Raw genomic sequence first — 17,600 nt, forward strand, 5'->3', positions numbered from 1 at the left:
ATGATCACCTAATTGACTATGGTCTAATAGAACATAGTCTAATGTGTGCAATAGACTATGGTACTTATATTCGAACATGGGCTATATCTGCCCTGTGAGAACTACCCCCATGCTACCGCAATCTTAGCAAAGCTCCTTCAGCGGTTCTTGTCTGTCTCATACATCACCAACGGCTTAGAAAATACTCAGAAGTGGAAGGCATATGGCCTGGATTTTAGTTCTGGGTCCATTACTGGCTAGCTTGTAAGACCTTGGATAAGTCATGAACCTCTCTATGCTGCAGTTTCCTCACTTGAAAATTGAGAAGAAATAATTAGTATCCATTCCTTCTCAAAGGAATATTGGGAGAAATAAATAATATCATTGCTATGAACATGCTTTGCTATGTCTCCTTCCATTTAAAGTTTTCCCAGGCCACTGTCATCCATCTTCTGTGATCTGATATAGCACATATCCTTTGCCATTCAGATTATTCTAATTAACACTTTCAAAAATGCTTTCTGTGTACTTCTATCTCCTCCTCTGGACTGTCAACAACCTAAGGCAGGGACCATGTCTGATTGGACCTTGTACTCACCACATTTAGCACAACAGTCAACACACATTAAGCACTTGACAACTAACACTGCTGCTGCAGAAAAGTACAAAAAGCCATACAGAAGATGGAGGATGGAGGGGAAAGCAAAGGTAGTATAAACCAGAGAGGTTAAAAACTACAGAAATGCATACTATTCACCTACCAGATACTGGGGATTTTTGTGCCCTGCCCATGTAATCACATGGGACGTCTCTAGTAGAATGTGTGACATGGCTTGAGATTCAGACTAGGGGAGGGCTGAGCCTGATAGGCCACAGGAAAATAGCACTAGGAAGTCAGGCCCTTGGATACCCCAGGAAGCCAACTCAGAGCTTAGTCAACTAATTATATTAGGTCAGAAGAAGTCCAAATCCTTGGAGTAACACTGGAAATAATAACAGGTCTTAGACCCATCTTAGCCTTTGACTGTTGTGGGTTTTTGCATTAGCCTGGACCACCGTTAGAATGTAGCCTGAGTAGTGCTCTGCTGAGTCATAAGACCTACCTTCTGCTTATTTTCACCCTTCCTCCTCCTATCACGCCTCTCCCTCCACCCAACTCCACTTCAGACTTTGGAGTTGTACTCACATTGCAATTTTTCCTTTACTTCAGTGCCACACAGGCATGCAATGCCGGTCTTAAAGGACAACACCCGCATCTTTCCACTGCGACCACTAGGTTTAAGAGAAGAGACTGAGAACATGAATATATGTAAAGGGTTAACATCTTGGCATTAATTTCTCTGACAGACTTTATCCCAGCAGGGCTCTGTGCCAACCATGCCCCAAGTTGAGCTAAGTCCAAGTCCACTGTGGGAGTGACCCCTTCTCACAATGCCCACTTCAGATATCCCATTGGATTTCATCCTGGAGGCTTCTGGAGGGGGGGGGGTACAGGCCCTTACCTATCAAAAACATTGAGGAGCCAGTTGAGGCTCATGTCCACACAGAGTGGCACATTGACCAGGATGCCTCTTTCCTCCTCCAGCCGTTCATATAAGGCCGTCAGGCAGTGAATGACCTCTACCACATCCATCACTTGCTCACTGGCCTGCAGATCATGCTCATTGAAGATCTCCAGGGCTGTGGTTAAAGTTACCAGGTCCACTGGGAAGGAAAAGAGAGGGAGAGTAGCCAAAAGTAGAACTCCTAGGACTACATGAGAATATAACACCACTGGCATCACCAAATTTGACTGAATCTCCAGACCATCCATTTATAAGTATGATACAAGATTGCCCTTCACCAAGATCCTCATCCTGAAGAGGGGGATGGCAGTGAAAGGCCCTGGAAATTAACCCCAAACATGTATATACCCATATGTTCTTTGGCATCAGTTTCAAGAAGATGGTAGGATGTGAATAAATTCACCTCCTTTGTTGTATTAACTCCCAAGGAGTCAAATCTCATTTTACGTTTCTCTGTCTTTACACACATTTCAACAGCAAACAGGTTTGTTCATGAACCTTGTTCTGAGAACCTAGATACCAGTTATGAAGGCTCAGGTATGTCTGGGTAAATGTGACATGCCTCAAGAGGACTTTCTATTATCTGGAATGACAGAACCAGCCTAGTCAGACATGCCTGGGCCAGGAAGACTGAATGGATAGTCTTCCTAAGAAAGGCCAGAAAGCACATTTTATCTATAGCCACATTGTCCCCTAACCACTGGCACTTGCTTCAATAGTTCTGCTACATTCAATAACCAACTCCAAGATGGCAAAAGAACACAAGCCCCTGATGGCTCCAAACCTTGGGCTGGACTACTTCCTGCCACAAAACAGTTGCTTGATTATCCATGTTGGGCAGGGAAGGGACAAGGAGGAGGATAGTTATGGGTTAATTTAGAAACAAGTCTGGGGCTTGGAAACAATGGAAGGCCCCTGGAAAGAGCAGGTGCCCACAACCAGCATACTCCAGCTTTTGGAGACAAGCCAATCAACAACCCTGGCCAAGGTGGAATCAAAGTGGAAAACAGCTAGCAGATGAGGAAGAGTGGGAGTAGGGTGAAGGCTGCGGGGAAGTGAGATGGGAAACTTACAACGCAGCGCCTTCTGGACTCTGCGTAGCTTCATGGCAGTACGGTAAGCTGAGAACTTAATGTTGTTCAGATCAGCTACAAAGAATGGAAAGAGGCACACTCAGATCAGGGAAATGCAAATTAAAACCACAAGATACCATATTACACCCACTTGATTGGCAAAAAAAAAAAAAAAAAAAAAAAAAACAGAAAGTGTTAGAAAAGATGTGGATAAATAAGGACCTGCTGGTGGAAGTATAAACTGATACAACCACCTCAGAAAACAACTTGGCAGTACCTAGTAAAATTGAACATTCACATATCCCACAACACATCTGGCTACATATCCTAGAGCAGTGATTTTCAAGCATTTATTGACCAAGATGCACAGTAAGACATTCATTTGATATCACCGTCCAATATGTGCACCCTATGTGTGCATGTATAAATAACTGAATCACAATATTTCAGGAGATAATACCTTACTAGATTTTTGATAAAGTAAAAACATAACAAAATTAATATTGAATATGATTCTTGCAAAGGATCTGTTGCACTTTCAAATTTCCTAGTCTGTTCACAACACACTGAAATGATGTTAGACCTTTAGACTGAAAAACATGCACATGTGCACCAGAAGACATGTACAAGAGGTTAGCAGCACTGTCCTTACTAGTTCCAAACTATAGACAATCCAAAAGTCCATCAACAGTAGACTGGATGAAGAAGCTGTTGTATATAAAATGGAACACTCTACAGCAAAGAAAGTGAATGAGCTATATTCACATGCATCAGCATGGATAAAATTTGCAACCTTAATGGTGAGTCTCTTAGTAGCCAAAACTAAGGCACACGGAAGTCATATTCATCATAGCCTGGACAGTGTCTTTCAAAGCAGGTCTGTAAGAATAATTTCCTAATGTGATGGTAAAATGGTCTAGGAGGAATGTAGAGCCTCCAGTTGAGGGAGGTGCAGAGGGGAAAGGAAGAAAGGCCACTGGGTAAATGACAAGGTGCTCCCTTCTACCCCCATCTGTTTGTTGAATGGAATTCCCTTCTGTTCTTACAGGAAAAAGGCAGCTATATAGATCTCCACCCTATACAGGAACTCTGAATTCTTACCCAGGGTTTGGTATAACTCAGTCATCTTGGGATGGTCCCAGCAAGTGGTCTGAGCCTGGTGGCTACAAACAAAAGCATCAATAATACCGGGGTCCACACCACCCCCCACCCTCCCCACACACATATGCGCTTCACTCAGTGATAGTTTGGATGCAAGGAACTTCAGGATCCGAGGGTGGACCACTAATATCCCAAAGCACCCTTCCCCAGGCAGAATCTTGAGCTCTTGAGATGAGTAGGAGGAAAAACTGGACTGGATGGAGGAATCCCAACAGATAAGGAGTAACAGCGACAGGGAGAAAAAAAGGATAGGCAAGGGAGGAGGGTGGGCAGGTGAATGACCCACTTCTAATTCAGATGGTCACTCACTTGATGTAGTAGGGAACTTTATTGGGTGAAATTGCTCTTTCCCAGGGAACCTGCACAGAGGCTGGTAAAGAAGAGAAAGAGAAAGAAGTTGGCCACTAATACTTTTTAGGCTCCTGTTGACTCCCCTGCTCTATCCTCCCAAACAGGTGGTTAAGTCCAAAACAGGGATGTCTGACTTGCATTAACGGCTCTTAATAGCCCCTGAAGGTGGGGCAAGACTAATAAACGTACTTCTCTCGCTGATGTTAGGGCAGATGAAGAAGAAATTGTCACCGATACCCTCATGTGTCAATGATGTGGCAAGGGCATGAAGAGGAATATCTGGCCCCAGCCACCTTGATGATCTCTTCCCTGGTCAGCCTGCCATTTCTACCCATTCAGCTGCAGTGCTGCTAGAGATTTGAAGTGGACTACTTTCCTCATGGGACTCAAAAACTTTCCCCCAGAAGGCCAAGCTTCTCAGTCCTATGGGACAATGGGGAATGGTATTGCCCATTTCTCTCTGGTGAGGAATTCTGGAAAAGGATGCCCTTCTCTGCTCCATGTCTTTATCTTCCAGATGTTTGAGAGGCTAAGTCACCTGGCAAACCTCCTCACTGCAGTTTCCCTGGATACAAGAGCCCTCTATAGGTATAGCTGCATGCCAGTGATTATTTAATAGCAATAGTTCTAACTGCCATTAACATTTATTGAGTTCCTACTATGAGCCAGATACTTTGCCAAATGCTTTGTGTACATATCTAATTTTCACATCTGTATATCCTCACCATCTCCACTGCTACCACCCTGACCTGGGTCACCATAATCCCTCACCTGGATTATTACAATGTCGCCCTTCTGCTCAAACCCCTCCAAAGGTTCTCAATTCCATTCAGAGTAAAATCCCAAGTTCCTTCGGTGCTCTGGCCTCCTGCTACCCTTTTTGATCTCCCGCTTTCTCCTCTCCATATTACTTCTACACCTGCCTCCTTCCTGTTCCTCAGGCATGCCCCTGCCTTGAGGTCCTTGAAGTTGCTGTTCCCTGTGCCTGGTGTGCTCTTCCCTCAATTATCCCCATGGCTCATTCCCTTGTCTCCTTGAGGTTTCTGTTCCGAGAGCTCTCAGTGAAGCCTTTCCTGACTACCCTATTCAAAATTGCAATGCCTCCCTCATTAAGTCCAGCACTGCCTTTTCATGCCTTCCCTGCTTTATTTTTTTTCCCACAGCACTTGTCACCAATTTACCTTATATAGATTTTACTTATTTGTTTATGTTCTGGCTTCCCTTACTAGTGTAGAAGCTCTATAAGTCTAAAGACTTGTCTGTTTTGTTCTCACTGATGTAGCTCCAGTGCCTGGAACACTACCTGGCCCACATTAGGTCCTCAATAAATATTGTTGAAAATTCCAAGTTATTTAATATTCCCATAACCCTATGAGTTAGGTAATATTTTCTCTTCTTTTTTCATATGGGAAAATTGATGTTCAGAAAGGTTAAGCTATTTTCTTCAGGCTTGCACAGCTATTAAGTCAAGGAGCAGTGGCTCAGATCCAGGTCTCTCTGATTTGAGACCCTGTCCTTTCTTCCACTATACTGCACTGCTTTATCCTTACTGCTTCTTGGATGCCAAGATATATTGGGCTCCTACCAGACCCCCAAGGGACATGAGTAGACTCTCTTGTAAGGTATCTGCGGTTCTGCTAAGTGAAGTCTAGTTTGTCTCACGTACAGGAGAGGAAATGCTGTGACCCAGGCCCAAAGTCCCGGTGGGCATCCTGGAGCTGCTTAAGCCTCTCACCAACTGACACCTATGGAAAGAGGCAGAGTGAATTCATTCCAGATATTTAGTGTGAGATTTCCAGGCACCTCCAGAAATCTTTGTGAAGTCCTTCACAGGCTAACTCGTCTCTGGCTCTAGATCCTTCCATTATCACCTAACTCCTAGTGCTTCCACATCACTCCCAAGGGTCAGAGAAGAGCATTCTTAATTACAGGCCACAGTCACTTCTTATCTGACCCTAAATGCCCACATTTACACAGGCCCCTCTCAAATCTTCATTTCAATTACGTCCTGCAGCTTAGAGGTTGAGAAGACTGTTCCCTGGCCCCAAATGCTCTACTATTCTTTCCACATGGAGGTCCCATCCCACTTTAATGCCCCTTCACTTTCTTTTGGCCAGAAGAAGATTCTCCCAAGCCTAGTTATATCAAAGCTCTTTCCAATGGCTCACTCCAGGCTTCTCTTCTACCTGTAGCTGTTTCCACCGAACATTGATCTGCTCCAGGGCGCGGGAATTCTCCATTGACAAGTGTACATCAGAAATGGCAAGTTGATGGGCCAGATCATTCACCAATTTCACTCCATCTTTCATAGGGGAGAATTCTTCTTTGAATAGCTATAGAACCAGGACCCAAATCCCACAGCAAAGAGAAAGTAGGTAAGAGGAACCATTAGTCATTCATCTCAACTCCTCCTTCTTCACCTAGACTTTTGTTTCAATAGCACGATCCAGGTGCTTGCTATTAAGGCCATTTGGATGAAGGTGAGGGGGGCCACTGTCCTTATCCTCTTCATTTTTTACTCTCAGAAAACACCAGGGAAAGAGAAGACAGTAAAAGGACAGAGGAGACTCCAGCTAAACCAGCCCCAAAATCCAGCACATAAACTGGAAAAGGCTCAGTTACAACCTGGGACAACAGTGAAGCTTCAGTAGCAGGGACATGGTCTGGGAGAAGTGTCAGGTTTCAGGGTGGACTTTAGCCAGGTTAGGGGGCCTGTATACCTTAAGAGCCTGGATGTGCTCAGGGAGTGAATCAATGAAGAGATCCCCAATGGGCTCCCAAGTGGCTCGGACTCCCTCAGCCTGGGTCAGAGTATTGCTTAATTCCTCCATTGCCCCTTGGATCTCCAACAGCTGCTCCAGAGTGTGCTCAATGTGGCGGTGCTGGTCGACACAGCGGGCTGTCAGCTTCTCCCATAGTTCACTGGCCACCGTTGCCTGCTTCCACACAAAGCGGCTAAGGTTCTGGATCCGCTGTCTGGGAGAAGTATCTGTAAGAGCAAGCAGGAAGCCAGGTCAGGCCAACCTGGCAGGGGCAGCCATGGAAAAGACAGAGGCAAAGATATACCTCTGTAAAATGTTCATGTGCCCCTATGTGTATATTTAGTTCTATGCGATTTATCACACATGTAGGTTCATGGATCCAACACCACAGTCAAGAGACCATGTTGTTACTTTCTTCCTGCTAAGAGGATTTCTTCATATTCTTAAAAAGATGGGCAAGGTAAACAGTGAGTAAAATATTTTATTTTTTTAATTTTTTAAAAATGTTGTTATTTATTTTTGAGACAGAGACATGAGACAGAGCATGAGCCGGGGAGGGGAAGAGAGAGAGGGAGACACAGAATCTGAAGCGGGCTCCAGGCTCTGAGCTGTCAGCACAGAGCCCGACGCAGGGCTCAAACTCACGGAGTGTGAGATCATGACCTGAGCTGAAGTTGGACGCTCAACCGACTGAGCCATCCAGGCACCCCAGTGAGTAAAATATTTTAAGAGGCACAGTGAGGCAAATCATCCAGACTCCTATGCACATGACCCTGGAATGCCATTTTGCGTTAGTGTCTGCTGCCCACTTCCATCCAAAGAAGGGAAGTATTTTATGCCTAGGAGAGGTTAGCAGAACTTTCCCAGCTTTTCTATCTAGGCTCCTAAATTGTAGGTTTCTTCATCCTCCCCTGGAACTCCCTTCAGAAGTAGATTCAGACCCCCAAAACTCCAGGTTAATTGGAACTATCCTGCTCTCTTTTGAACTTGTCCTGTCTGAGGCCCATTGGATAGTAAATTGACTAATAGCCTCCTACTGAGGGGCTGGAAGTAAACGGAGATAGTCAACAGCTTTAACAAAGAGCTCAGTTAACAACGGATCCTTCCAGGCTATTCATAGCCAGTCTTGAAAGGTTGAGAACTCCTTCTGGAGAAGAGGGCTTGCTGGGCTACCCCAAAAATCCCACCCTGCTCCCTTATTTGAACCTAGACCTAGAGTGGCCTACTCTACTGAGGAAAGGGGCCAGAAGTCACCACAATAAAGACCCACAATAAATTTTCTCCTGAAATGTCATCACCTAACTTTTTAGATTTAAAAAAGATTTTTTATTGTCTCATTGATTAGAACATCACTGCATGTCTCTCTATGTCGGAATAAAGGAGTACACTTTTTATTTTATTTTATTTTATTTTATTTTATTTTTCTTTAAAGGAGTACGTTTTTAAAGGACATACTACTACTTTTATTCAGAGTCAGCTCAATGCATTTGAGTCTTTTGTTTTTTCTTTTTTATGTCTCATTAGAACGCCACACATGATGCTCCACATAGTCACATACAGCTTTGGGCCACCCATTGGTCTTCCCTGCTCCAGGTTCTGTTCTCTTTGCTTTTTCTTTTTTCTTTTTCTTTCTTTTTTTCTTTTGTTCTCTTTGCTTTTTCTTGCAGTGTGAACCTTGCTCCTTCCCAACTTTGGACTCTTAAGAGAAAATTATTCTCCTAGATAATAGCTGAGAAACTGAGTTTGGGGAAGGAAGGAAGGTGTTTAGCGGTTCAAGAAGAAGGTAAAAGAGAGGAAGACTACCCACCTTTGCTCTCAGAATGAGGCTCCTCTAATTCCTCAAATGGGTGCTGGGACAGGAAGGCCTGAGCTGACTCCAGAACAGAGTAGATATAAGGGCCCCGAGACTTGACATCTTCCATAAAGGCCTATGAAGTTTAGCAACATGGTCAACAGGGAAGTAAAGTCTTTCAACTGCTTCAAATTCTATTCTGCAATTGACAACCTTTCTTCTCCTTAGTGCAACTTGATCCTTTAGCATTATCATGCATCTTTGGGCTACCCAGACATAAAGAGCTGCAGTCCTCTCTATAAGCAGAAGAGTGACTCTGACATAGGGAGATCTATTTAGTATGAAATGGGTCTGTATATGCCACAAGGTAGAGAGAAATGTAAGGATTTGGTGTTGAAAATCTTGGTTCTCTGGAAGACCCAGAAATTCCCCAGTAAGGGGCTTTAGAGAAATCAAAACCAGACAGGCAGGATTTATATCATAATTTTAATTAAAATTTTTGTTGAAATATAGAGAAGCGTACACAAATCAAAAGTGTACAGCTCGGTGAATTTCCATAAAGTAATTCCATGTCTGTAACCAGCACTGAGATCAAGAAACAGAACTCCACCAGCATCCCAGCAGGTATACTCAAGGGCCCCTTCTGGTCACTATATCACCCCTTCCCCTTAGGTAACCAGTATCCTGACTTGTAATACCACTGATTAGTCTTGTCCATTTTTGAACACTTTGCATAAATGGTATTATGCAGTATGTACTCTTTTTTTACCTGGCTTTTTTTCACTAAACATACTGTTTTTAAGAGTAATCCATGCCGTGGCATTCAGTTATAGTTTATTTTTTTGCTGTACTGTATTCCATTCTGTTTCCACTTTTTAAATTGGTATATAATTGACATGGAAGATTGTGTAAGTTTAAGATATACAACATATTGATTTGGTACATTTATATCGCAATGTGATTGCCATTGTAGTCTTAGCTAACACCTCTACCATGTCACATAATTATTTCTCCTACTGCATTCTGTATTCATTTTTAAGAAATATCTGTTGTTAATTTCTGATTATAAGAGGTAATATATGTCACAGAAATATTAGAAACTTCAGAAAAGCATGAAGAAGAAAAATTAAAAAGAACTTTAATTTCATCACCTAGAGTTGACCATTGGGGGCTTTGTGATATAGTTCATTCTTATGTTTTCGTATGTGCGTATACGTGTACACACGTCTATATTTGTTTTTGTACAACTGAGATCCACCTGTATATAGTTTTTGTATCCTATGTTTTTTTTTCACTTAACATTATATTATGTTCATTTTTCCATGTCCCCACTGAAAATCAGGGCAGGATCTTAAGAGAGGTCAGTATTTGATGAAAGGGCCAGGGAGAAAAGGTTTGACTTACTCTGGTAGCGGGCTATCCAAAACCCAGTAAAACTGTATCCAGCCTCCTGTTACTTCAGATGTCTAAGCAGAGGTTAGGTGCTCATCTGTCAGAACACTGCAGAAAAGCTCCCTTCCCAGCTGAGAGGTGACACGCCACAGCCTCCATAGTTCAAACCTACCGCATGTGTCTCCTTCTCCTGTTGCACCAGAGCCACATCCCCTTGCAGGGGCAGCTGAGCTGACAATTCCTCATCTTTCTGGCTGAGCCAGTCAATAATCTCTTGGAGAGGGAGCTGAAGCTTCCCACTGTGGTCTGAGAAGGCCTCTAGGCGAGCACTGCACACAATGTAAAAGACCAGTGATTTTCAACCTTCTTTTTAAGTGGCAAAACACTTTTTCCCCAAACACTTATGTAGAACTTTAATATATATAAAACAGATTAAAGAGGAGCTGCTCTGGTTGAAGTAGGAGGAGGCCCAGAGCCCTCCATCTTACCCATCCACAGAGGTTCCCAATGTACCTTTGCATGGAGTACAGTACTAAAATCAATGGGTAGGTCCATGAGTGGGGAGGTGTGATAGTGTGGATATCAGCTAATTCAGTTGCTTGCCCAGCATCAAGCTGGGAAGGGGAGGAAACTGAACAAGGGCATTAGGGGTGACAGCTGTCTGGTTACCCTCTTGCCCTTGAGGAACTCAAACCATGCCAAACTACTCATCAACAGAGGTTTCTCAGAGCCTGACCTCTGAGTAGGAAGAGGATACAGTAAGTGAAAGGGCAAATGAGGTGACTGAACATGGGTGCTCCCTTGTGTGAGGACACATACAAATATACGTAGCCCAAGGGTCCCAAAGGATGACAGCACCAGAGGCTAGAGATTTGACATATAGAAGGAGAAAAATGCATACACTATAATCATCTCTGTAAGCCATCCCCCACAAATGAACCATGAGCTGAGGACGAAGTGGTAGGAAGCTAGAGGCCAGCCTAGGTATAGCTATCAAGCCCATTCCCCCTAGCTGACAATAATAACTATTCATTACTTCCCTACTACCTAGACCAAACCCTTACCTAAGTCACTACTTCCACTAATTCTCAGAGCAGTGACCTCATGAGGTAGGTACTACTATTGCCTAAGAAGGTTAAGTAATTTTCCCAAGGTCACACAGTTAAATCACTGGTAGAGCTATGATTTGAACTCAGGTTTATTTGACCCCAGAGCCTGCATTCTTTCAACTTCTCTACACTGTCTCATTCCAGCCAAAGCCTACCAAAAGCCAGGGGTTTGGGCTTTGGTAATAGGGAGTGGAGAGGAAAAGTGTGGGGGTAGGTTATACAGAAGGGTAGGGAGAAGAGGGACAAGTGATATAGGAATTTCCTTCATGCTCGTACAGATTTGCCTTCAGTTTGGGGAGGAATAAGTGGGCTGATAACCAATGGATGGGAGTAGAAGGCATAAAAGGATGGGAAAGAGAGCAGATAATATCTACTGAGATGGAGGAAGGACAGTTATGAGAAGAAGAGGAGGAAGGAGCACACATATCCTTCACTTATACATGAGTGCTTTTAAGTTCAGAAAGCATTTTCATATCTTATAAGAATCCTTACAACACTGTGAAGTAGTTAGGAAAGTTCCTTCACTCATTTTTGTTTTTGTTTTTAAAAAAAAAAGAGAGTAAAATTCAGATAACTTAAACCACGTATCCAAGGTGACACAACTACTTTAAAATGAAACTCAGGGGGGCCTTGGGTGGCTAAGTCGGTTAAGCATGGGACTCTTGATATGGGCTCAGGTCATAATAATCAAGCTTCATGAGATCGAGCCTCTTGTGAAGCTCTGTGCTGACAGTGTGTAGCCTGCTTGAGATTCTCTCTCTCTCTCTCTCTCTCTCTCTCTCTCTCTCTCTCAAAATAAATAAATAAATAAATATTAAAAAAAAAAAAAAAAAAAAAAAAAAACTTAGGCTCAAATCCAAGCCTCTTGACTTTTGACCCAGGGTCCTTTCCACGGTCCAGAGAAGGAAGTGGAGATGATGAAGCTGATGAGACGATGAGAAGTGGATGATGAGGCTGACACAGGCTGAGAGGAGAATGACAAGTTGAAGCAGCAAAAGGAGCCCAACACAGCCCCAGCCATTTGCCTAAGGCTCCTGTTTCTAGGGGCCAGGCCTTACCGGAGGTTGTGAGACTTTTTTTTTATTTCATTCCAACACAGATTCATGGCTCGTGGTTCGAGGGGTCCAGCGGCACCAACAGACCCGTTGAATAGCTTTGGGCTTAGGCAGGAAACTCCAGCACCATCCTGAGGAGGCGCAGAGGCAGTAGCAGCAACTCTAACCTGGACAGAAACATAGACATTCTGCAATCCCCAGAGTATGCCACACCCTGGTCTGCACCAAGCCAAGGATGGGACAAATGTGAACAAGGAGAGAGAAGCGCATGTCCCAGGGTATGTTTGGGGGTGGATTATTACTGTAAATTCTGCCAAGACTATTGCCCAGATGGGATTCTGGAAGTATTTTCCTTAGATAAGAGAAGCTCAGAATTGCCCAAACACTGGCAAACACAGCATTCAAGGTAAGCTGTAGGCTCAACCTCAGTGTCCCACACTGAAAAAGAAAAGAAAGCTGAGGGGCTGCCTCAAAAGATTCAGGGAGAGAGAGTAGACCAGCCAGGGAAAGATATCAGTAATAGATGTCCTACTTCTCAAATGAATCCAGGCCTTGGTGCCCCCTCTCCCTCTTCCCCACATGCATTTTCCACCAGTCGGAAAGCCTGGAAATAGTCCTAAAGAGTACTGTTCATCTTCCACGGGTTGAGAGAGAACTAAAGCCATATTTTTGACCCTGATCTCCAAAGGACGCTGACCAGAGTCAGCAGCCAAGAGGACCAGTCATAGATCCTACCAAAGGCTTCCCTTGAGCCCTAAAGCTCAGAGCCCATCACTTCTTCACCCTGCAGGGAATTACAAGGTTTGGGGGAATGAGGGTTGTGCTAAATAAGTTAGCCACCTCTAGCATACTGCCAGGACTGCCCAGCCAAAGGCAGAAGGGAATTGAGGGAAGGGGAGTATGGACGAGGAAATCTCAGCCTGTGCTGCTCAATCCCAGACTTGGGAAACCCACCTGTCTGCCCACCTGTATACCAGCTTGCCTTTTATAGAAAGAACATAGTTCTGTTGGTGGATAAGACTCTTCTAGTCTCCCTTTCCCCCCAAACCATACTTCCTTCCCACACAAGACTCTTCCAACAATTTAAGAAAACAATCATCCCATTAAAACCACAGCTCACAGCCACACACTGAAAGGAAGTGAGGGAGCAACCAGGCTCAAGGGCAAAGTTCTGAAGTCAGTCACCCTATGTTCCCATGAGCTGACCCTACCTGTGCTGCCTGGGAACTCCACTGCAGGATTAGGCAGCTCCATGATTATCCTTCAGCTTGCTTCCAGAATCAGTGTCTGATGAGCCACAGGCAGAATCCTGACAGGCTCTAAGCAGGCTCCCTCAGGGAAGGCTGGCAGAGCTGAGCCAGGTCAGGAGGTGGGAGCTGTCACCCTGTTTGTTTACTGACCCCCCAGGAATCTAGAGGGGGCGGCTATGTCAGGGCTCAGCTGGTGAATCAGAGCTTTGTCCCTGGGGAATTCCAGCTCACTCCCATCTGAGCCCACCACACCGGGGCCAGGAAGGCCCTCCCAGGCTGGCAAGGATTGCGGGAGTGGAACTGGACATTCCATGGTGTTGAGGAAGGGTATGCAGAGGATAGTTTCTCTTGATTTATTTTCATTTTCTATGGAAGACACAAAGGACTCACTGCATCCAGGCCCACCCCTCCCCTGAGGTGGAGTAAAGGATCAGACCACTTTGGTGACAAACCTCTGGTAAGCTATTTTCCCCAAGGCCTGGCAGAAGGATGGGCTTGGAAATAAGCCTTGTCTTTAACTAAGTAAGTGTCCTCAGAAGCAGTGAGGAATGTGTGTGGCACACCTGGGGACAGAGCCACAGGATGGCAGGATCAGGAAGTTGAACAGCAGAAGATTCATCTGAGCCCACTATGAAAACAAGGGGGTGCTTTACCTTACCTTTGAGAGGCAGAGAGGAGTGAAGGAAGAGTCATTATCCACCTCCTCAGACCTCTCACTGCACTCTAAGGTTAGGGGGAAATAGATTTTTCTATGGGCATCCCCTTGAACCTCTGCAGGGGAGGGAGAAGGCAAAATGGAACTCAGAAGCTCTGTACAGGGATCCAGTGCCAGGGAGGCTCCTGTGCCCTACTTGTGCTGTCCTGGGCCACTGGTCTGTGGGGTAGGGCCCCTTCTGGAAGTGGTCACTCTTCTCTCTTTCCAGCAGACTTGCCTGGGGGAAAGGTTAACATTCCCAAGCTAGGCCCCCACTCTTCAGCACTGAGGGAAAACACTTCATTTTTACCAAAAAGTGTTCTGTTCCTATCCTCATTAATCTCCCACAGAGTCTTCTGGGCTTTCCACAGTTCCACATTGTTTCCATGCTGAGGCCCACCTACAGGAATAGTTGGAGCAGCTGCCTGACCCTTTCTGGGGGTCTGGGGTGGAGCCATTCTGGGTGGATGGGGGGTGGCAGGGGATGGCAGGCCAAGAGCAGGCTCTAGTTCTGAGTCACAGCTTTGCTTATGCTGGGATAATTGGGCTCAAGCCAGTTTCACAGAATCCCCTAGACTGAGAGTTAGAAATGGCTCCTTGTAACTCAGCTACAACCAAGTTGTCCTGGTTCTGAGGGAAGTGCCCATGACGAACTTGGCTCCACCCATATTAGGTTTCATTCTCTTCAGACTTCTTCTTAGTTTCCTAAATCCTCACTTGGCCCCCTTACTATACTCCCTCACCCTGTTCTCCCCTCCGAGGCCCCCCTTATACTCACAAGTACCCCTAGCACAGCCAGGTATACAATAGGCAAATAATGAATAACAACATTTTTTGCTACCAATGGCCTTCTACTTCTGGCTTTTGTAGCCAAGATGTTTGTTTCTCACTCCACTCACCAGAGGGCTCTCTCCTTATCTCTTGAAACTTTAAGACAAAGTCAGGGCCATAGGGAAGGGAGAGAAGAAAGTGGACAGTGGCAGAGGAGAGGGGTGGCTCTCACCATTCTCAATCACAAAATGAAGCCCTAGGTCCCTCTGTCTAGGTGGTGAAATTTGGAGGGGGTGGACATATGTGCAGGGCAAGCCTTTTGGAAGGGCCCAGACTTCTCAATCCCTTGACCCTATGGCAGTCCCAGTCTGGGAAAGGGGTAGGTACACTGGGGAACTCTAAGTTGGCACTTGCCTGAGAATATGTTAGAAGCAGCAATTTCTCTCTGGTTAGATGTGGGAAGACAGCTCAGGAAGACCTGGATGTTATGCCTCTCTGGACTTTTCCTCATTATTCTCTTCAAAATGGACTCCCCAGCACCCACATTTTCCATCCCTGCTGCCGTTCTCCCTCCTTCCTTCCTCCCTTCCTCCCTGTATATTTAGCTGCTGTCTGCACCCCCAGCAGTGACTGAGCACCACAGCCCATCTGTGAGATACTAGGAGACATAGTACTTTTTCACACCCTTATGGCCTCTGGACCTCAAAGCATTGTAGGACAAGCCAAAATATGTTTATGCTTCCCCCTTGTCCAGTCAACTTTCCCATGAACCTCCCTCATTGTCAGTGAAGGGGGCTATCCTCTTGGGATTACTACCTCTCATACATCCTCTGCCCATCTACCAACATATATAGGCAGGAACACACAGTACCACCATTCCACTCCTAGGGGAGGAGAGAGAAAGGAGAGACAGCTATGAAGCTACAGGGATTCTGCCAGGAGCTGTAATACTAAAGGCTTGAGAGGAAGAGCCCATGGAAGGAGAGAGAATATTCTTCAGGTGCAGAACATGAAGTATGGCATAAAGAAGTTAAAGCAAAGGAAGATCATGCCTTGTCCTAGGTGATACCCTGAAGGGTTACACTCTTCTGGGACTTCCCTTGGGAGGTTAACATGAAGCTAGTCTCCCTCAGCCATTCTTGGCCCTTTCACTTACCCAGACCAACACATTTCTTTGCCCCATGCCCCCTATAAAAGTCTTCAAGGGAGCTCCTCAGTGACTCACTTGATTGAGCATCTGACTCTTGATTTTGGCTCAGGTCATGATCTCACACTTTGTGGGTTCAAGCTTCACATTGAGCTCAGCACTGACACTGAGGAGTCTGCTTGGGATTCTCTCTCATTCCCTCTCTCTCTGCCCCTCCCCTGCCCCCACGTGGTGTCTCTCTTTCTCAAAATAAATAAACTTTATTTTTAAAAAAGCTTCATGACTGATAAGGGATGAGTCAGAAGGAGGTCCCATGCCCTCCAAACAGATTCATGTATATAGAGAGTGTCCCATAGCCTTAGGAAGCATGGACACCCACAAGAACACACACAGATCCTGTGTCTACCCTTTCTCCACAGGACTTTCTTTTGCTATCAGCCTCTTACCTGAGGCTGGAGGCAGGTGCTACGGAGGCTGTTGCTGTTATGGAACTGGTCAGCTGCCCGCCATTCATGACATCGAGGGAGGGTGTAAGGGCATCCCTGCATGACCATAGGTTGCATCAGAACCAAGGCTCATGGGGGGAGAGAATGGGCAGTGCACCAACTGTTGACCATAAGCACCTGGAAAAGTAACAAGGACAGATTTAGAGTCAAGACCTAGAAAAGGCTTATGAACCCAACACTTACCCAAGGGTACCTTGACCAGTTATGTACATAAGTATTAAAGCTTACTGGTCTACCCAATAGTTTTTCCCAGGCCACCATGTACCATAAGAGGCTTTATTTAATTATTGACCAAAGAAGTATTTATTGTTCATCTATTATGCTTTATGCTAGAGACACTAAGATGATTTGCTATCTGAGATCTCAGAGCCTGGGGAAGAGGGTCGGGGAGGTTGCAAGGTGGGAGGAGGCAGTCATATAAGCTCATAAAATGCTTATGTGGCAAGTGTTATAATCGATATTTGACCAGAAGGCTTGGTGAGCACAGACTTGGGGACAAATAACTCTAAGAATGTGCAAAGATTTCAGAGAAATTGCATTTGAGATGACTCTCAAAGGACAAGTAGCTGTTTGTGTATGCAGAGAAGGGGAGTAAGAGAGAAGGGTCTCCCCAGTGGAATAATGTACCTCTGTAAAGGTGGATATCACAAAAAAGCATAGCATGTTCAGAGAACAGTAAGTTCCATTTGGCTAGAGTTTAGGAGGCTCAGAGATGAAAAAGACATGGTGCCTATCCCTGAGGAGTTCACACACAGAAAGAACAGACCTAGAAAAAAATCAAGTCATAAAGTGTTACTTGCATTAATGGTAGAAGTATTTATGGGATGGAGTGAAGGGATAGGTGAGGTGAGTTCTACCTGGTCAGGTCAGGAAAAGTCTCCCTAGAGGAAATACACTTGAGTTGAGCCATGAGAGAGAAATCAGATCGTCATTAGGCAGGAGAGATAAAAAAAAATAATAATAATTCCAAAAAGCACAAAATGAAATGTATGG

General features: G+C 44.9%; 1 protein-coding gene across 6 annotated transcripts in view; it reads right to left on the minus strand.

Moving 5' to 3' along the window:
- The window catches only part of DRP2 (dystrophin related protein 2), a 30,526-nt gene extending 13,803 nt beyond the window's left edge, over positions 1 to 16,723 (minus strand). For 2 of the 6 annotated variants that reach the window (XM_040467228.1, XM_040467227.1), the window contains exons 1-12: positions 16,548 to 16,723; positions 12,243 to 12,406; positions 10,248 to 10,404; positions 8,699 to 8,819; positions 6,850 to 7,118; positions 6,316 to 6,462; positions 5,796 to 5,874; positions 4,088 to 4,148; positions 3,719 to 3,780; positions 2,618 to 2,692; positions 1,482 to 1,683; positions 1,166 to 1,251 (exon numbers count right to left, since the gene is read on the minus strand). In XM_040467228.1, the coding sequence (XP_040323162.1) occupies positions 1,166 to 1,251; positions 1,482 to 1,683; positions 2,618 to 2,692; positions 3,719 to 3,780; positions 4,088 to 4,148; positions 5,796 to 5,874; positions 6,316 to 6,462; positions 6,850 to 7,118; positions 8,699 to 8,819; positions 10,248 to 10,404; positions 12,243 to 12,406; positions 16,548 to 16,664 (1,540 nt within the window). In that variant the 5' untranslated portion in view covers positions 16,665 to 16,723. Of the gene's footprint in view, positions 1 to 1,165; positions 1,252 to 1,481; positions 1,684 to 2,617; positions 2,693 to 3,718; positions 3,781 to 4,087; positions 4,149 to 5,795; positions 5,875 to 6,315; positions 6,463 to 6,849; positions 7,119 to 8,698; positions 8,820 to 10,247; positions 10,405 to 12,242; positions 12,407 to 13,450; positions 13,576 to 16,547 lie in introns of those variants that run through there. The other 4 variants (XM_040467230.1, XM_040467229.1, XM_040467231.1 and 1 more) reach the window with 4 other exon arrangements.
- Between the last annotated feature and the right edge of the window lie 877 nt (positions 16,724 to 17,600).

Source organism: Herpailurus yagouaroundi, unplaced genomic scaffold (assembly GCF_014898765.1).
Source record: "Herpailurus yagouaroundi ecotype Mexico unplaced genomic scaffold, PumYag 67383, whole genome shotgun sequence".
NCBI lineage: Eukaryota > Metazoa > Chordata > Mammalia > Carnivora > Felidae > Herpailurus > Herpailurus yagouaroundi.